This window comes from Apteryx mantelli, chromosome 8 (assembly GCF_036417845.1).
Source record: "Apteryx mantelli isolate bAptMan1 chromosome 8, bAptMan1.hap1, whole genome shotgun sequence".
In the NCBI taxonomy this organism is placed as follows: Eukaryota; Metazoa; Chordata; class Aves; order Apterygiformes; family Apterygidae; genus Apteryx; species Apteryx mantelli.
Window position 1 is genome coordinate 38,768,832 of NC_089985.1, and position 19,240 is coordinate 38,788,071.

Below are 19,240 nucleotides of genomic sequence, written 5' to 3' on the forward strand. Positions count from 1 at the left end.
AGATGTAGACACGTTACACCATGTATGGTGTATCTAGATATCTGATTTGCGTGTGGAGTATGTGTTTCTTTTAACGTAGCCTAACGTGCAACCTCACTTCCTCTTAAGTGGTTGTGACAGGATCTTCAGGGCTAGTGCATTTGGAATTGCAGCCCAAATAAATGTTTAATTTTAAAATGACAGATTGCTTAGGGCTGTCATTCTTTCCATACTCTTACTATGCAAGACTGAACAAATACTGTATAGTAAACTTTGGAATTGGCTATTGTATAGACGCATGTTTGCTTCTGGGCTGAGCATCTTGAAAGAAGTGGTTTAGAGCACTTTTTTAAAAATTGATTTCACTGTTGCATCTACTGCTGGCCTGAGTGTTCCAGGATCTGCCAGGGGTAATTATGGACAGTTGGTTCAGATGTTGCTTAAATGTGTAAGCCTTGATGGGAAATGCAGTGGATTTCAGCCAAAATGCTAATTTTGATGTTTTGTCATCTCACAGAACTGTGAACTCAGAACAAATTATTTTTATACTGATCTACTGATATGTAATCATGCAGCTAAGGCCAAGCTCATCCTTGATGTAGCATTGCAATCTGCAGATGTGATTACAGAGAGAGTATCAGCAGTAAGCTTAAGTTGACAAATTTGGTATCCATGGTAGTGTAGTGGCTTTATTTGCCCAGGATACCAGGTAAGTTTATGTACCCTGCGCTGAAGCTCATGATGCCAAGGCTGCTTTCCTCCAGGAATGCAGTTTAAAGCTAGTGTGTGTATGATTACGTGAACTGTAATCATGCCCTTTGGTTTGTATTGTACTATCAATTGTTTTTAAAAATAATGTAAATTTAATATATTTTATAATTTAAACGTTTTTTGTAAATTAACAGTATTGTGCTAGGGATGCCTTTACTGTGTGATTTGTTTTTTGTTTTTTTCTCCATTTCCACTATAATACAGAAGAGGATTAAACATTACTGTAAAGGTTACTATTCAGGAATCTGCCTGTCTTTCACAGCCAATGCACTGATATTATTCTAGTTATCCAGCATGGGTTAGGTTACAATGATAGAGTAGTTGAATAAGAAAGATCTTCCTTAGTGTTACTTTAATAACCAGTCATGGGTGAATCCATCAGTAATTCTGGAGGCTGTTACCTACTGTCAGCTAGTCAGGAAGCTGTTAGAGCTAGAATGAATGTATGCAATATTCAGATTGAATTGTTTTTCTACTCAGTCATTGCAAACAAGATGGTATCCTCTTTTAGAGCTTCAAGCACGCTGAGGTGTCATTTGGGATAAGTCTGATTGCCAGATCACAGCTTTTAGGGATGCATGCAGCTGCAGTGTCAAAGGAGAGAACAGACCTATCTAAACAGGTCGGTGTGAATGTATTGCGTTGATTAGAGTTGTCATGGTGTGGAGAAGAAAGGGTGCAGCTCTTAATTCTTCAGTAGATTCCTTTAGGTTTTCCTGAGTGAGAACTGTGTCTTGGCATGGACTGAGCAACATTTCCTCTGTTTGACAAATTGCAGGTTATGGCAAGCATTCAAAATCCTGCAGAGCTGTGAGTGCACCTGTGATGTTCACAAGTAGTAAGAGTCTAATGCTGAACTATTAATATGGATGGGAGTTTTGCCTTTGACTTCAGCCAGGATCAGACCCTGCTTTGGAAATGATGATCCAGTCCAAGCAGGGACAAGATAGCCCCAGATGGAACTGGAGCTGTTGGATTTCTCCAGTAGCTTGTGTCTTCTCAGCTCCATTTTGCATGTTCATGTGGCTCAGCCTTCCTTTTCCCTGAAAGATCCTGTCTGCAGCTGTTTCCTGCTGTTCTAGTGTTAAACAAGCAGTGGAGCAGAGATGAAACTGAATTTATTTCTTTTATGGGGCACAGTTATATGCTGAGAAACAAACAGGGTTTACCCCTGTCACATTCATAGCCTTTCACTGGGAGAACCAGTTTTTATTTGGCCTCTCAAGACTATATCTGAACTGGGGGCCTGCGTGCTTTATGAGGCACGCTGCAGTATTAATCTCTTGGTTGTTGGACCGGAGAGGTTATCAGAGCATGCTACAACTGCCTGGATGCCCTGATTTCCCTTCCAAAGGAAACTTAAGGAGGCAATGGGCACAAACTGAAACACAGACACTTCCATCTTAACATGAGGAAAAACTTTTTCACTGTGAGGGTGACAGAGCACTGGAACAGGTTGCCCCGAGAGGTTGTGGAGTCTCCTTCTCTGGAGATATTCAACACGCACCTGGATGCAATCCTGTGCAATGTGCTCTAAGTGACCCTGCTTGAGCAGGGGGGTTGGACTAGATGATCTCCAGAGGTCCCTTCCAACCTCAGCGATTCTGTGATTCTGTGATTCTGTGAACAGTAGCCTTAGTCTTCCCCAGCGTACATTTGAGAGGAGCTCTTGGTTTCCTTTGTTTCAACACACTTCCAGGGCCGATGCATTGGGAGTTGCCTAAAGATAAAGTTTGAAATCTTGAGCTTTCCGTAGCCACCTCTGTGCTCCAAATCGACAGCTTTCTATTCCTGTCAGTTAACGCTAACACGTTATTTTTCTGCAGTGAGCATCTGTGAGCGTTATCTCTACTCCGGGCCAGATGTTATCTCACTCCCAGCTGTCTTGCGCTCATTACTTGCTACTTATTACTGCCACATTCGTGAACAGGTCATCCAGTGAGAGAGCAGAAAAATGCCCTGTGACTTCTCTGACCACTTTAAGATCAAGAGTTGAGTTCATCACCCACAATCTCTAGATAGCTGTGATGAGCATTCAGGATGCCGATGTAATCATGAGTGCGTGGAAGAGGTAAGTACAGAACAAGTGCTTAATGTCCCTTCTGGCTCAGGAACATCGCATCAAATGAAACTTGCAGGCGGCAGGTTCGGAACAAACCAAAGGACTTTTTCGTAGGGTGTGTAGTTAAAACTTCGTAACTCATTGCACCAGTATTTTGTAGCTGCAGGAGTTTCCCTGGTTTGAGAAAGAGCACAAACAAACTCAGAGAGGAAAAAGCCTTCACGGTCTGTTAATCCTAAAGATACAATTTCTGGCTCAGGAAGTGCCTCTGCTGTAGTTAGCTGGCGGCTGGGAAGGTATCCTGGGGAGGTAAGACTGTATGAAAAGCGCAAGCATATGCCTTTCTTGTGGCTTCTGCTGTCTGTGGCAGGATACTGTATTAATTGGACCTTTCATCTGACCCAATGAAGCTATGCTCACTTCTTTAGTCAAGGTGCAGGATGCCATCGCTCTTACTTGATCAGTAGTACTATGGGCTTTTTTTGCCAGTGATAGTTCACAAGAGTAGCTAGGAGAGCATAATTTTTCTGTTTTAGTACAGTTTTCTTCTAGAGCAGATTATAAAGAAAATCAACAACAAATCTGTTGTACATTTAAAAGAGTGTGATATTTGTTGGCAGTGGTCATGCTGATATCTTTCTGCTGTTCATGAGTGAGATTTCTATGTAGGCAGTAGAAGCTGAGAATAAATCAATTTTGGGTTCTCATTTCGTAGCCTAATTTGCTTAGTCATTTCCATTTTTCAGCTTGTGTGTTGCTTGTCTATTGTTTCAAGTGACTTAGTCTGGTGGTGGTGGTGGTGGTGTCTGTTTCAGAATGGCTTTAGAAAACAGATTCTGAAATTAGTTACACCAGGATACGCCAGGATATGCCATGCTTTGTATAAGTGCAGGTGGAAGTAGTTTGCCCTGAAAATAGTTAAAATACAAAAGATAGAATGAAAGGGCAAAAGGCAGTGATACAGTAATAGCTTTGTCTTGGAGGCTGAGAGGAAAAAAAAGGTTATGGAAAGACATAACAGAATATTAGTAGATAGTGAATAATTTATAGCGAGAAAAGGAGATAAACAGTGGAAAATAATGGAATATTTTCAGTCCTGTGGTGGGATCTATTGAGAAAATGTTATAATGTTGGGGGAGGGGGCAATTAAGAAAGTTTTGGTTAAACAATCTAGGCATTATGTGACTGGGAGTTGGGGGTCCAGTTCTACTACCGAAATGACGTCTCTTCCACTATGTGCAGCTAATTTTCCTCGTTCTAACATGTGGAAAAGCTCCACAGTTTACTAGAAATTGGATGAAACTAACTAACTGTGTTCGGTTTTTAGTTAAGACAACAGCGATTAGCATACTTTCTCTAGCTTGCTTTCTATTTATTCCAGTTTTGTTATTGCTAACATTGTCTTCATGTTCCAAAGTCTCAGAGATCTCATGCATGTATGTATTTTTGTTTTGGGAAGGGAAAAGAGGAGATGAGGTGTGCTTTTGTTCCTTGTTTTTGTTTTGTTTGCTTTTGGATAGCTGAAAAATAAATGATTGTTGATAGTTAAAGCTTGGTCCCTTCGGCATTTAAGGATATTATTCTATAGTAGTACTGCTTTTCAACACAGCATTAGAATTCCCCATCTGCTCCCGCTCTCCCACGCAGACATGCACCTTCTTTGTCTCTTTACATCCAAACAGGAATTGAAGATCCTGAAAGAGGAAAGGGAGTTCACTGTCTTCAAGAAGAGATTGTCACTCCAGTACCACTGGTTTTGTTGATTTACTGCAGCCCTAAAAAGCCAACAAAGTGCTGAATTTCCTATATAATATCCAAAATGCTTCTTTCATTTTATCTCCTTTCTGCAATTGACAAGTAGCTTTTATTTTACATATTTAGATCTTTTCATATTAAGATTATGAAGCCTAATTTGATGCCCTGTTAATCTTTTTCCTGGTGATCTGTAGAAAAGCACAGCTGCACTACTAAAAACACACTGTTTATCCATGATCTCTGGGTCTGGGCAGCCTGCAGCGTTCCAAAGATCAAAGTTTAAAACAGACGTGTCAGTCCTTCATAATTCCCTGTATTTAAGCACACGATACCACACAATCTATACTTCCAGCTGATAAATATATCTGCTGAGCTTCAGCCTGCTTGCATATGAGCGTGCAGCCTTCTTGCACTATAGCTTTAACAGAAAGGTATGTCCTGGCAATTTGATAACCATACAGTAAGGTAAGGCAAACTAGCTTAGTGGTTAGTTGTAATGAAACAGTCATCTCATTACCTAGTTATTCCTTTTAAAGTAAACAGTGTTAAGGATTTTGTCTTTTTTTTTTTTTTTTTTTTAAGGAATATTTTTGCAAATGACATTTTCCCCTCTCCTTTTTTCATTGCCTCTGTGGGAAAACTACCACATTTGTTTAAGGATAAACTGGGAAGTCTGTGGTTTTCGGCACACACATTTTGAATAATATTTATACAGACTATTATTTAATGGGCCATATAAATATTTATCATATGCTGTAGGCCTTTGATCTTAAATGCTTGTTTGAAAAGCCATTCTGTCCCTGCTGTGATTTGCAAAGAAAGAGGCAATTGCTGCTTTAGTGCTTGGAGGGAATTTTGGCTTCTTGTTCTGTCTTAGCAGTTGTAGTCATGGAATAACATGGTCAAGTTTGATATGTCTTTTTAAATTTGTTTTTCTCTCTCCCTCTCTTTCTGCTTACAAGTCCAAATAATAACATGTAAGTATGAGACCTAATCCTGCAACCGACAGGCAGAGCTGTATTAAGTTCTGGGGCCTCTTTTCATGGCTGCAGGAGTCTACCCACTCTGTCAGATACCTCGCTGCTCTGTCTGTCAAAACGCAGAGACATCATCATCTATTCATGTTGTGGCTGACAAAGGTGCTGTCATAGACCAGTATCCCTATATCCCTGTTTAATTGGGAAAGAAAGAAAGAAAGAAAAAAAAAGTTTAGCTTCCTAACTTAGATACTTCAGGGGTATAAAAGGTAGTGGTATTATCACCACTGCTTTCCACCACTTGGAAAGGCCATAAATGTGCGTCATCCATGCATAGAATGTTTTGGGGAATATTAGGGAATATTTGGGGAATATTTAGGAATATTGCTCCTTAACTGACCTCTGTCATTGGTTTACTGCTTTTCCCATGATTGTATTCACTGCAGAGGCTGTATACTAAGAATCCAGTAAATGCAAAATACAAAACAAAATACTAATACTAAATATTTTCCACAAACCTCACTGTTGAGTTCCTGGTTTCTCAAGAATTGCTGTTAGGTAGAGTCCTTAATTGGTGATACTTATGAGCTAAAGAGGACAGTGTTTTCTTGAGGATTCAGTTGACAAGTAGGTGAAATCCCAAGTGATTGGTGTTCCAGAAAAACCCTTGGCATCAGATGATGGTTTTGCAAGCAAATCATATCCTGTTGCAGAGACATTAGACTTTGAACAGCCTCAGTAACGCAGAGTGCTTTTGCTATGCTTGAAAAAATGAAGAACATTTACTTTTAGCATTTTTCTGTAAGATATTGAAGTATGGCTTTGTAAATCTAGCTGAACCTTACTCAGAGAAAGACCAGTTTAAATAGGTTTGTAATTCTTGGTTTTGGATTCTGTCACTTAACTGTTCCTTGCTAGCTGTCAATCAATTTACAGAAATAAAATAGTGGCTATTCATAGACAGGCATATACTGCACGAGCATATATACAAACTTTGCTTCCTGTGCAGTCAGTCACACATGCGCACCCTGGTTGCTTAGTAAGGAAAAAAGAAAGCAAACATTACATGGATTGATTGGGTTCCAGGTTTCAAATGTTTGTGGGAAGAATCCAGTGCAAAGCCATAATTTTAAGTGCTGAGTAGGAGGTACTATGAGCTTAATTCTCTAACATCTGTTAAATTTGCTCTCAAAGTAGCAAAAACACATTAATGAGCTAAAATCAAGGCTGCCATACAGGGAAGAGAAATAAAAATTTAGAGTAATACTGCAAGTGTGAGAGGGAGGCAGGATGTAAAATACTCCTTTTACTATCTGTATTCTGTGAAAAGCACGTAAGAAACATGTGCCTATGTAAAAGAAGGGGAGGAGGAAGAGAGAAGAAAAATCTGCTTAGAGACTTGTGGTTTATTCTCTTCTTTTTATGAGTCAGCAGTTAAGAGCAGTGCCAAAATTGGGAGAAACAGGGAAATTCATGAGGTAATATCAGGAACAGTTTATTTTATGCAATTTTTTCACAGTAAAATTTCTAGCAAGTAGCTAGCAGCATCTGCAGCCAGACTTCTAAACTTTGTTTGAGGAAATCGAGTGCAAAATTACAATGTGAACATCATCTCTTGAAAAAAATGTCTTACAAGTCTCTTTACAGCCGAGGGCTAATGCAGTGTGCTTTCAGTATCCCCAACTGATAGATGTAATATTAATCACTGATATCAGGAAAACCATCCTGACACAGAGGCATTAACCTTTGTTAGTCTGACCAGGTCATAGAGTCAGGGCCAAAAAATAAAGCCAGCTTTCTTGCCAGTGTTCCTAGGAGTTAGACTCATGGCACACCATATTTTTAGCTGATTGCTCAGCACTTGAACAGATGACTGTACTTAACAAGATTAGTGTATATTGCATCTAATCTACTGGGTGGAATCAGAATGCTGAACAGAATAGCCAGTATTCCCACTAGTACTGCAGTATGCTCTCTAGCTTTGATTTTCTAGTCTCCGATATTATTAAAAACTAACAATCCGTACAACTTCCTCTAGTGACCCTGCCATGGTGCCTGCAGAACGCTGTGCGATAACTGCTTTTGGTTCATACTGGGCTGCTTACGAGCTTTTGTGATGGACCAGAACTCCCTAGCGCTGGTGCTGTGCGGACACAGAACGAAAAGATGATTTCTGGCTCCAAGCAGTGGTAATGTAAGCATAAGATGACAGATTCAGGCAGTACAAAATGACAGTATGGTACAGGTTGTGATTACAGAGCTCCACAGACCAACCGCATTTCCACTAACCATTTGCAGGGATAGGGGAAGGGGAAGGCTGGGTAGTTTTCTTTAGCCAAAGGGTTGGCTTGGGCCAAAGTTTCATTTGCACTTAAAACAGCGGAACTCAGCTGTTACGCTGCTTAATTATTATCCAGTATTATGCTTGCATTATGAGTTTTCTGAGGTGGGGGCCTGCCTTTTTTTATTATTCCACCTGCTCCCTCTAAACCTCAGTAATAATAAATTTGTAATACCTTACCAACAGCCGTGGTTACAAGCCAACCACTAAGGTGAATAGCCACTATATTGTGACAACACTATATTCAAACTGACACCCAGTGATAGATCTAGAGCTGTACTCAAGATGCTTCATTAACGAAAAAAAAAGGCTTGTTTTTAAACCTTGTAGAAATAGAACAAGTAAAACCATTGCTTCCAGAACTGAGTATAATTTACCTGCATGGTCAACTGTTACTGTCTAAAGGTAGAAAGATAGCTACTGCAGTTTTCTGTGCTGCTGCTTTTTGGATCATGTTTTGAATATACTTTGCCACTAAAGTCTAGTTCTTTCCAAAAATTATATATAGGATCAATTTGGAATATGAGTAATCCCGTTGTTCTACTGAGTAGTACTTCTCAAACCTTACCCCCTTGCCCATGTCCCTCCCTCTGCACATCCCATCTTCCGTGTACAAAAGTAAGCCAGGTCATTTCTCTGGGAGAGATTGGCTTTTTTTGGATGTAGCCATTTTGATGCTCTGTAAGTACTGTGTACTCATAAAATTATAATTCATCAGTTCATTTTCTGGAAATCTGAAAATAAATACCAATCCATCTTTGTGTGTTTCAGAAGTCTGCTAGGAGATTCATATAAGCACCAAACTTAGTGCTTATCTGACCTGTCAAATACTTATCAGCATTCTCCCAGCTGGATGAAAATGTAAATGTTAGCCATTAATTAAGGACAATATCTGAGAAATTAAGTACAATGAGTTTGCCACTGTACTAAATGTTGTCTATTAAAATGTAATGTAGTGAAGGAAGCAATTCATTGTGAATAATTTAATCAGGTAACTTAGTCTCACTTTGTTCTTGTATTTTGTCAGAGACTAGGCAGAGATTTCCTCGAATACTGTCTTAACTCAAAACGTTTTCAGCAATTTTCTTTCTGAAGCTTTAAAACTGTTTGGAATGATGGTGAATAGCTCATTAAAATCTCCCTAGACAAGCTAAGCACTCTGTTTTGTTTTTTTCTTTGCAGGGCTCAAAACTGAGTTACAGGTGGTCTATGCTGGATGGTCACTTAGTTATTTTAATTATCAGTGTCATGCCGCTTTTTTGGGGAGAGGGGAACTGTTTTCAGACTTCTGCAGAAATTCAGCCTGACTTACTGTCTCATATACAAGTAAGATGCCATTCGTTAGCTGGCTGGCTCTGTAAGAGGCAGCAGCTCTTGGCTCTTCCTTCCTATTGAGTTCAGGATTCAGTGGAGCCAGGCATTCACCCCACCTTCCACTAGTTCAAGAGTATAATTTCTTTGCACTGAGGCAATGGCATCTCTGGTGCAGAGGCTACTTGCTTCCTGAGTGGGAGCTGCTGCTGTCTTGTCCAGAGGTGAATCCAGCTTGCCAGTTAGCAGCAGCTCCTCCACCGGCCAAAAGTCAGGAAAACCCTGGAGTCTCTGGATCGGACTTTTTCTTTTGTGCAAGGTGCCAGCTCCTGATTCCTACTGCTTTTGGAACCATGCCCTTTCCTTTCCTTCCTGTCTCCCTCCCTCTTTTTCACTTTATTTAGACATGATACTATGTGACCACTGCTCAGTTCCTTGATTGAGTGCATGAATTTTATAGCATGTGTATTCTTACATGCAAATTCACAGTTTGCTTTTCAGGAACTTCTGTGCCATGCAACTTAAATGCAAACATTTGACAAAAAAATCGCACAACTAGTGCGAGACTTGGAAAGTCAAATTAATTAAAAAATGTCACGTGAAGACTTTCAGCAAAAAAGGAGTTATCAAGCAAAGTGCCTACACATCGTCTGCACTGTCCCATTCAGCACAACTTTTCATCATCATCAATCATTTTATCTGTGTATTTTTAAACCCACTATTTTTTACTGTTTTTTTTCTACAGGTTTTAGTAAAAATGCACAGTAAGAAGCAGGCTCCAGTAAATTACTATGTCGGAATTGATGTTGGATCGGCAAGTGTTCGTGCAGCTTTGGTAGATGAATTTGGGACGGTAGTGGCACATGCAGATCAGCCAATTCAAATTTGGGAACCCCAAACAGACCACTATGAGCAATCCTCTGCTGACATATGGGCTGCTTGTTGCTCAGTCACAAAGGTATGTGAAAACACAGAAAACGAAGGAAGTGTGTTGCAGGCAGCACTTCAAGTTTTGAGAGTTTCAAGTCTTCCAGTCACTGGACTGTGACTTGCATTTGGTTCTGTACATGCTATATCCTTGTGCATTAAAGGCACTTTTAGGATATGGTTGATGTAGCCTAACAAGCTGTCTGTTTTTTTGGTAAGGAGCTGAAGAGCAGAGGGGTTGCATGATGCCCCAAGTTATGAAAGAAGTTTGTGATACGACTGGGAGTAGAATCAAAGTCCTCCCTTTGCACCGTTGACTCAGAGGGAGGACTTACCACTGCCTCCAGCATTCATGTCTAAGGGTTTCGTTTCACTGGTGTGTGTTGTAGCACCAAGACAGATCTTTGGGAATCAAGGTTGCTCAGACCTGGTAATGCACATATTTGAAGATGTGCACTGGAGTCACAAAAGAGGATCTATTGTAGATAAGTTCTAATCTGGTTTGTGGATGGTGCCTAATGTAATGTCTGCCACTTGTGATCCTCATTAAGATGCCTGACCAGTGTTATAAAGCCAAAATAAATTACATGTGTTTCTGGGTAGTATCAAGCATAAAAATAGGCTGAAATAAACCTTACTATGAGGGAAAGTCTGTCTTTTTGTACTCCCTGGTCCAAGGATTTGCCTGTACATGCTGGTGGTAAAAGTAAATCAGTGACCTTGGTTGGCAGTGTACATGTAGGCCATTTCGTCCTTCTTAATAAAGCCACAGCCTGCTCCATGTTCTGAGGTTGGTTCTTTAAATATTCATGAGATGCCTGGTAATTTGCAGATGGACAGTTCACCCATTCTCTTGTTATTGATCAGCCTTTTGAAACATTAATGAGCTTGGCTCTGCAGAAAGTGCCCTGAGATGAAGGAGACAAGAGGTGAGGGGGAGGGAAGGAAAAGAGGGGAGTGTAAGGAGTGATAAGGAAGCTTGATATTAAAGCAGAGCCAGTCTTTTATTCTGCTTATTTGATTTTTCTCATTGTGAATTGCTTTGTTCTTGCTCTGGGCCTCTTTAAATATAGCCTCTTGCATTTAAGCAGTAAAATATGGTCTCTGGAACTATAGCTTTAAAGAGCCAGTAAGAGATTGGCATCGTGGCAAGTCCAGTGAAAGTCCTTATAGTGCTAGTTAAAACAATGATAATTTTATTGTTGCTGAGAAGTGGCAATTTCACTACATTACTTCTTAGATGTCTTGCAACCCCATTTGGCCCTTAAAGCATGTGAGTGTTGTGTTTTTTCTTGCAGTGCTGCTGGAAGTCACAAAGTTCAGAGCTTTTGGAGTGGGGATTTTTTTTGGAATATTTTCCGAAAAGCATCCTATCCAAACTCTCGATAGCAGAGTTTTTGGAAAGGTGTGTAGTGCAGCGATAATGCTGCTGCTACAGGTTTTGGCCAGTTTTACAGAAATTTATTTTCTGGGACCTTTCACCATGGCAAGACAAAAAACCCCTAAGGAACGATTTTGCCAAAGCAGTTCAAGAAGATCAGTGCTTTCATACTGTGTGTGGATTGAGTGAAGGGAACACTTGGCCCTAAACCTGTGTCCGTGTTTCACATCCATCTCAGCTCAGAGCTTTTGGAAAAGAGATAAAATAAACATTGCTAGTTTTCTGCTACCTTTATTGTCTGATATTCTTGTGCTTCCTGCTTTCATCCAGGGCTGTGGCTAATAAGACAAAAAAGCTATTAAAGAAGCTTTTTCATGGAGCTTTGAATCCAGTTTGGAAAATCAAAGAGTTTTTGGTAATTTGGTTTGATTTTTGATTAACATTCAGACTGAGTTTTTTAAGCATACTGAATCTCAGAAATTTTGGAGTTTGAGTTTGCAGTTCTAACTTACTTACACCCCATTCTCTCTTCTCATTAGTTCACATGGTGTATGCAAATATATGGATATATTTATATCCAATGTGTTTTGAATGTGTTCACAGAAAGTTGTCTGTGGAGTAGATGCCAGACGGATTCGAGGGCTTGGTTTCGATGCTACATGTTCTCTTGTTGTTGTGGATAAGCAGTTCCAACCCTTGGCAGTCAACTGTGAAGGTAGGACTCCAGCACAAAAATGGATGTTACTGAACATGTTTTGCCACTGACATGAGTGAACTTAAAATTTCACCACAAATGCCAAGTTATGGGGTTGAATCTTGAAGATATAGGTGACAGAAACTCTTTTCTTAGGAACAGATGTTTTTTCTAGGTTTTTACCATTTTAATTTTACTGCAAAAGAAATTTTAAGATGAGAATCATTTACTGTTTGGCTAAATATTTGACATCCTAAGATCAAACTCATTTATCTTCCTTCGAGAGACTGCTTGTTAAATAAATCTGTGCTCATTTTTCTTTTCTACATGTTTTCTCCTCCTTCAGACTTTACTAATCACTGCTTTTATTGTGTGTGTAAATGCCCATCCATACTGGCTAAAGGAATGTTAAAAATGTAGTGTTAGTGTAGTTTAAATGCTTATTCTGTCATGGAGTTGCAGGCAAGAAGTTCAGCTTATGTATCTTATTACAGTGGGGTACTGTCTTTGTCTAGGACAGAGCTAAACCTTAGAAAAAGACCACAGACTGTTTTTGCAAATTTCAAGCTTTAAGTATTTTTTGTGTAAATAATTCAGAAGACTCAAGAAAAATTTGAGTACTGCATCTTTATTTTTCAGAGAATCCCACCTAAGATTAGGTTTGTACTAAATCAGTAGTTATATAACCACAGTCACAGTTCTGCTGATGTTCCCCTTCTGTTCTCAGATGCATTTGCCATCTCCTCCTATCAGTCTTAAACCCCCCCCCAAAACACTTTGCCCCCAAAATGTCCTTTGCTAAATTTAGACAAGATATATATATATATTTTTTCAGTTTGAGATTCTCTGATGATCTGTTCGATGTCTTACAATGTCTGGGGCCATTTTGGACGTTTGAGTCAAATTCAGTTCTCATTTCTTATTCTCTGATATCCCGAAGAGTGGAAATGAGTGCAAAGAAAAAAAATTACACAATGTTGTTGTTGAATGTTAAATAAAAAGCCACGAACACACTGAATACTGTAACACTGATATGGGCATGTGTTGGTCTGGTTTCAGGCAGTCACACAGTTCTAAGTTGTATTTGAATCCATGTCAGTAATATTTGTGTGCCTTATAGTGGTGGCTTGTCTTAGAGTGTGCCTTTATAACTAAGTATGCGTGTGTGGCTGTGCCGTGAAGTTGTGCGCAGTGTACTCAGCAAGAGAGGAGTCTGAAGTGTTCCGCCTGCCTGGAAGGACTAATGTAGGTTAGCTTAGATCAAATATTCTTTGCTTCTTGTTCTGATGTGTTATGCACACTTGCCAAATGCTGTTGTCTTCCACCTCCAAAATGAAAGTATTTCACCCTATGAAATTGTATTTCTGAAAGCATTTAGGGTGGTTCTTCCCATAACAATGGAAGAGGATAGAGAATCCCTGTGGCTATCTGGCTAGCTGATTGGCTGAGTTCGTTTCAGTTTATAACTTACTTGCTTGGATTTTGTTATGTTTTTAATTCTCATAATCACCAAAGTGTTTACAGAGGATTCTTACATGTTTTAAAATAAATACATTTACTTGGTCACAAACCTTGGCTTTGAATGAAATACGCTGTACAAGAGCATGGCTTTTCAAAGTTCTTGGGCGCTCACGAGCCTGGCTGTTTTCAGGCAGGATGCTCAGTGCCCAGCATCTCTTAAAACTGGCTCTGAGGGGCCAGAATGTTATCTTTGTGTATCTACTATGGATTATCAAAGCAAATTGTATTTGAGTTTTTCATGCTGAAGTGGAAGCGTGAAGCTGCTTAGAGCCTAGTAACTTGCAGTACTAGGATGGAGTTAAACCAGAACTAAAATAACCTCTTTTTTTTTTTTTTTTTTTTGGTCAAGGACAAAACCATAGGAATGTTATAATGTGGATGGACCATCGTGCAGTCAGTCAAGTAGACCGAATCAATCAAACACAACACAGGGTTTTGAGCTATGTTGGGGGAACAATGTCTGTGGAAATGCAGCCACCTAAATTGCTGTGGATCAAGGAAGTAAGTACATCTAAGATTGTGATACGTTTTTACTAAAGGTTAATAGTCTTTATTTGTTAATTTCTATGAATGAGATTTCTGAAATAAGTCCTCAGCATTAACCTGAATTGTTCCTGTGCTATGAAAAGGAGTCAGCATTGATCCCAAAGGGGTGCAAAGTAAGGCCAGACTTATGTCACAGTGAAAGTATTTTGAGATTCTCTTTTCCCTATAGATTATTTACAAATATCTCTGTTTACTGAAATTTAGTATTTCTTGGCCAAAATATTTCGTATGCCTTTCTTACACAATTTTGAGATGAGATATACATACGAAGTTAGATGCAGTTGATGAATGAGGCCTGGAAGTGTACTAGGATTTAGTTGTGTAGGCGTACTTCCTGCTCCAACTGCTGTAGCTGGACATGCTTACAGGGGTGTAGGTGCTACTTCTGGGAGGGATTTATAGCTGTGTGCAAACAGCACTGTCTCAGAATCGGGTATCCTTGCCAGAAGTACCGCTTTTGAGGCCTTGCATCCAGCAGTGACAGGATGTGAGATGTCTTTGGCTGCTGGTAGAGAAGTCGTTCAGTTAGTCAGAGCCTCATCAGTCTTCCCAAAAAGGGCCTAAATTGTTCAGTCCCCTCTGCAGGAAGTAGACCATCTGTAGAAGGAAGGTAGTGTATTCATAATGTGGAACTCTGCCTCTGTCTCGTGTTTAAATTTTATGTGTTTTGGGCTGACATACAGCTATTTAATAATAACTGTCAGATGAAAGGAAAAATGCTTGCCACTTGATTTTTTCATAGCCTCCTCCAATCTGACTTTTACATTTGGTCTTGATGACGCTTACTGTCATTTTAACAAAGCTGAAATGTAAATTAATTTCTGCCAATTTCAAGCAGCCAAAATCTTTTGTCCTTACAAACATGAAACATTATATAGTAACGAGGTGTGGATTAGAAAAAGTAAAAGGAGCCTAACTGGTAGAAGCAGGTACTGACAGATTAAGTTGTTTGTAGATGCTGCACTGAATTATAAATATCATCTACTGAGTACTTTCCTTCTTGAGCTATGAGTATTATTTTATGAATAATAAAAAGTCAAGCTGTAAAAAAGCTATTGTGTTTAAAATATTTGCATATTGAAAAATCTGAAATATCAGTACCTGTCTGAGCAGGCAAGTGCCTTATTTATGAAGGCCAGATTGTTGAGCCTCCTAATGAGGCCACCCACAGGTGCGCGTCTTTGTTATGGCCCCAAAGCCCTCTCGCATTACTGCTGTAATATAAAAGGGAGAGCAAATATCATGGGGCTCTTGTTCCCTCCAGGAGCATGTGGGTAGGAAATAGAATTCTCCTTACCCAACATGCCAGCCAGTAGCACAGATTCCCTGGTAAAAGGACATTACAGAATAAGGCTTGTTCGTGTGTTATCTTTCAGCTCCTGACGTACTAGCTAAAGAGCTTATCATCCTTAACAGAGTTTTATTTTATTTTATTTTTTTTACTGCAGCATCTGTTTGCTGAGCTGTTCTCGTGACAGTCCCTGCTTTAATCAAAATGAGTGGACTAGCAAAGATCTACTGTTAAACTGCTTAAGCTACCCCTGTTTGGCTTAGGCCCTGTAAGGGACAGCTAATGGTAGCACCTCAGCTAGCTCATGGGAAGGAACAGTTAAATTTATTATGGAACTGGTGATAAACATGAAAATCGGGCATGCTGTGGTAAAATTCTTAGCTTAGGAGAAGTATGCAACAAGTCTTGACTTACTAGTTCCCCTACACTTATTGAAAAATAGGAGGGTGAAAGGAACTGTTTGAGCAGTGATGGTTTCTTCTGAGTGCCAGCCATAGTAATGCACCTCTATATTACCTGAATTTTAGGGCTAGGAGCAAAGGTTCATTTCAGTCTCTCACGGCTGAAATTCACCTTCATATAATGCAAGAGAAAAACTCTTCTACCGCGTGTTTACCCTTGTTCTGTTTTTTTGCCAAGGGGGCAAATTTTACAATAACTTTGAAAGTCAGGTTCTCCAAATGAGAGTTATAACACCAGCTTGCACATATGTTGCTACTCAGTGGAATGTCTTCAAGTGCTTTGCAAATAGTAAGTTAATTAAGTCTCTTCAGATTCTTTAGTATTAATATTTTATAGATGAGTAAGCTATGACACAGAGGTATTAAAGGCATAGTCAGAAAAATACCTACAAAACAGTCCCTAATGTTTCCCTCGTGTCTTTGAGTTGTATCATCTTTCTGTTCTGTTTTTAGTATATTTCCCTGCTGCTAATGCTGTGCAATTCCTGGAGGTGTGGCTGAGTTAGATTTGATCTAGCTGAAACACGGTGAGAAAAAATACTCTATTCAGATTGCAGGACTATTTCTTAAGCTAGTGCTAATGCGCAAACCGGCAAAAAGAAAGCTTGGTTTTCACATCCCTGGGGAGATTCACAAGATTAGGAGGTAGAAAGAAGCATTTTATTCTTATTTTCTCTTTTTTAACTGAGAATATTTGAAGGCCTTGCACAGCTGAAATTGGAATTCCCATTGTGCCTCTATTTAATTTTGACCACTGCTATTCGAAAAATAACTGTACTGTACATGATTTGCGCAGGCCACACATTGAGTCAGTCGGCTAGGTGGGAACTTCACGGGCACAAAATTAGACTCTTTTTAAAAATGCGGCCCTCAGTGTTGCCGAGAAGAGGTCCAAAATGGGATGGTTATGGGCGTTGTGTGTTAGGAGTGAGCTGGTTGGCAGAGCTGCCTGGGGAAGTTTACATAGTGTCTGCCCACGCTGTGTGCCTGGCTGTGATCATGGCCCTTAGCTGCCAGGCTTCCTGACTACTAAATGTCACCAAATATTATACCAACAAGATTTCTTTAAAGTATCTTACAGATCTGAGTAGTTTATTTGTCTTATTTAAATCCTCACCTCTGCTTATGTTTCCTCTATCGTATGTGAAAGAACTTTTCCTACGAAGCTACTGCTTGTCCAATGGGCAGTGCCTTCTCAGGAGCTGCTTTAACATAAGGTCCCTTTAAAATCATCCCCAAACTCTGTTGCTATATTGTATAGCGCTCTCCCAGAATTTTCTACCAGTCCCTGCAAATACCTATGATCTTTCTTTTTTTTTTTTTTTCTAAAACACTCCTTGTTCTTTCCAGAACTATTTCCAGCCATCTGACTGCAAGAGGTGCAGTCTGTTGTTTGATAAAGGAACCATATTGGGTCAGACCAAAAATCCATTTGGACCAGTATTTGTGTGATTAATAACGTATTTTTGTTCTGTAAATTTGTCTAATCTTTTCTGAACGCACATGCACTTTTTGCACCGACAGTGCCCTGTAGTACTGAGTTCCACTGTTTAACTGTACTTTGTGTGAATAGGTATCTTTGTTCTGAAACAAGCTCCTAAAATTTCATTTGCCTTAGAGTTCTTGGAAGTTTCGAGACGGTTCCCTAGTCAGCTCCTCTATTCCACGCAGGATTTTATAGACCCCTTTTGGATCTTCCCCTCTCCCATCCTTTCTTTTCCTGCCTGAAGCATCCTAACCTATTTTGTTTTTCCTTGTATGAGATTCCTCCATTCTTCTGATCATTCTTGTCTCCTTTCTCTGTACTGTTTTTACTTTCACAATACCCTTTTAGAGAAGGCAGTGAGGACTGCAAACCAAGATGCCAGCGGACCATAGACCATAGCGATGTTTTTTTCTTTTCCTCTCTAACACTATCAAATATTAGGCAACTCTAGCTAGTGCTGAGGGCACCAAGCTGTTAGAAAAGATACGAAGTTACACCACCGGTTCCAGCAGTTGGTCACTGAGTGATTTGCCTGGCTGATACATGTGCTGGACCAACTCCTTATTTAATGACTAGGGGATTGTTCAGTCATCTTGACTTTGCATCACTAGCGCATCATTGCACATCTAACAGGAAGAAGAAAGTCTAAATAAATACATGTGAAGTTTTATTTCTTTCATACTTTCTAAATCCAGCTTCTCGTGCGGTTGTTGTGAGCATATGCTGGATTCCTCTGCTTTCATGCTCAGTTCTCAAGAAGTGTGTTAATGCAAATGTGTGTTTACATTTCAGCTTTAGAAGGAAGCTTACTTCTACATGGAAAGGTTTAAAAATTACTTGAGATTATCCTAAGAACTTAATGCAAAGAATGTGTCGGGCACATTTTTCTATGACTAGCCATAATCAAAACTGAACTTGGGAACTTCCCAAGGCAATTAGCTTATCTGTAATAACAAAAGATTTTTACTCGGTCAGGTGAAAGGAGTGTTTACAAAATCTAAATCGAGGTGTACTTAGGGCTTTTGTCTCTCTGTGTAGGCATCACATTTCTGGAAAACTTTTGGTCAGAAAGCTTGACATGGCTACAACACGTACTGTTCAAAACCAAAACTACACTTTGTATAGTCATGCTACAGGTCAGCAGGTACATCATAGCTTGTAAAGATTCGCTGTTGACTTTTGCCTTGAACTCCCTGGAACTTTTTTGTATTCCCTAGGAATTAAACCTGTGTTCCTGCTATTTTTGCCCTGTACATCCTTGCCTGGTTTGGTGCTGTACACGTTTTGTATCTGCTTGCATTTATGTAGGTTTTGCAGATACAATGCAGTGGGGAAAAAAAACGCTTTATATCTAAAATTGTGATAAAATAACCAACCACCGTCAGAAAGCTGAGTTAACCTGATGTAGAAACAGTAATTGATAATCTTCTGATCATAAACAGGAAGTACTGGAACAGAATTGCCTACCTGATAGATATTCAAGATGGTCCACTGACTTTTCAATGTTCCATGTGGGGATTTGTCATATGAAATTGCAGTTTTATTGATACAAGATAAGTTGCATGAATGTGACTGTCAACAAAATTAGTTTGTTAAAGGAGTGATTTAGGATAGTGGTAATTTAGGAGGCTAACTGGGTACACTTTTGGAAGTAAGTCAGTTAAAGTATTGATGCTATATCACCTATTCTTATTATATCGATAGGTTAGTTGAGTTTACATTGTCATCAAAGCCTTT

At 39.5% G+C, this 19,240-nt stretch overlaps 1 protein-coding gene across 3 annotated transcripts in view; it reads left to right on the forward strand.

Moving 5' to 3' along the window:
* The window catches only part of FGGY (FGGY carbohydrate kinase domain containing), a 312,847-nt gene that overhangs the window by 160,787 nt on the left and 132,820 nt on the right, over positions 1–19,240 (forward strand). For 2 of the 3 annotated variants that reach the window (XM_067301318.1, XM_067301319.1), the window contains 3 exons: positions 9,942–10,154; positions 12,108–12,219; positions 14,069–14,220. In XM_067301318.1, the coding sequence (XP_067157419.1) occupies positions 9,942–10,154; positions 12,108–12,219; positions 14,069–14,220 (477 nt within the window). Of the gene's footprint in view, positions 1–7,721; positions 7,739–9,941; positions 10,155–12,107; positions 12,220–14,068; positions 14,221–19,240 lie in introns of those variants that run through there. The other variant, XM_067301320.1, reaches the window with a different exon arrangement.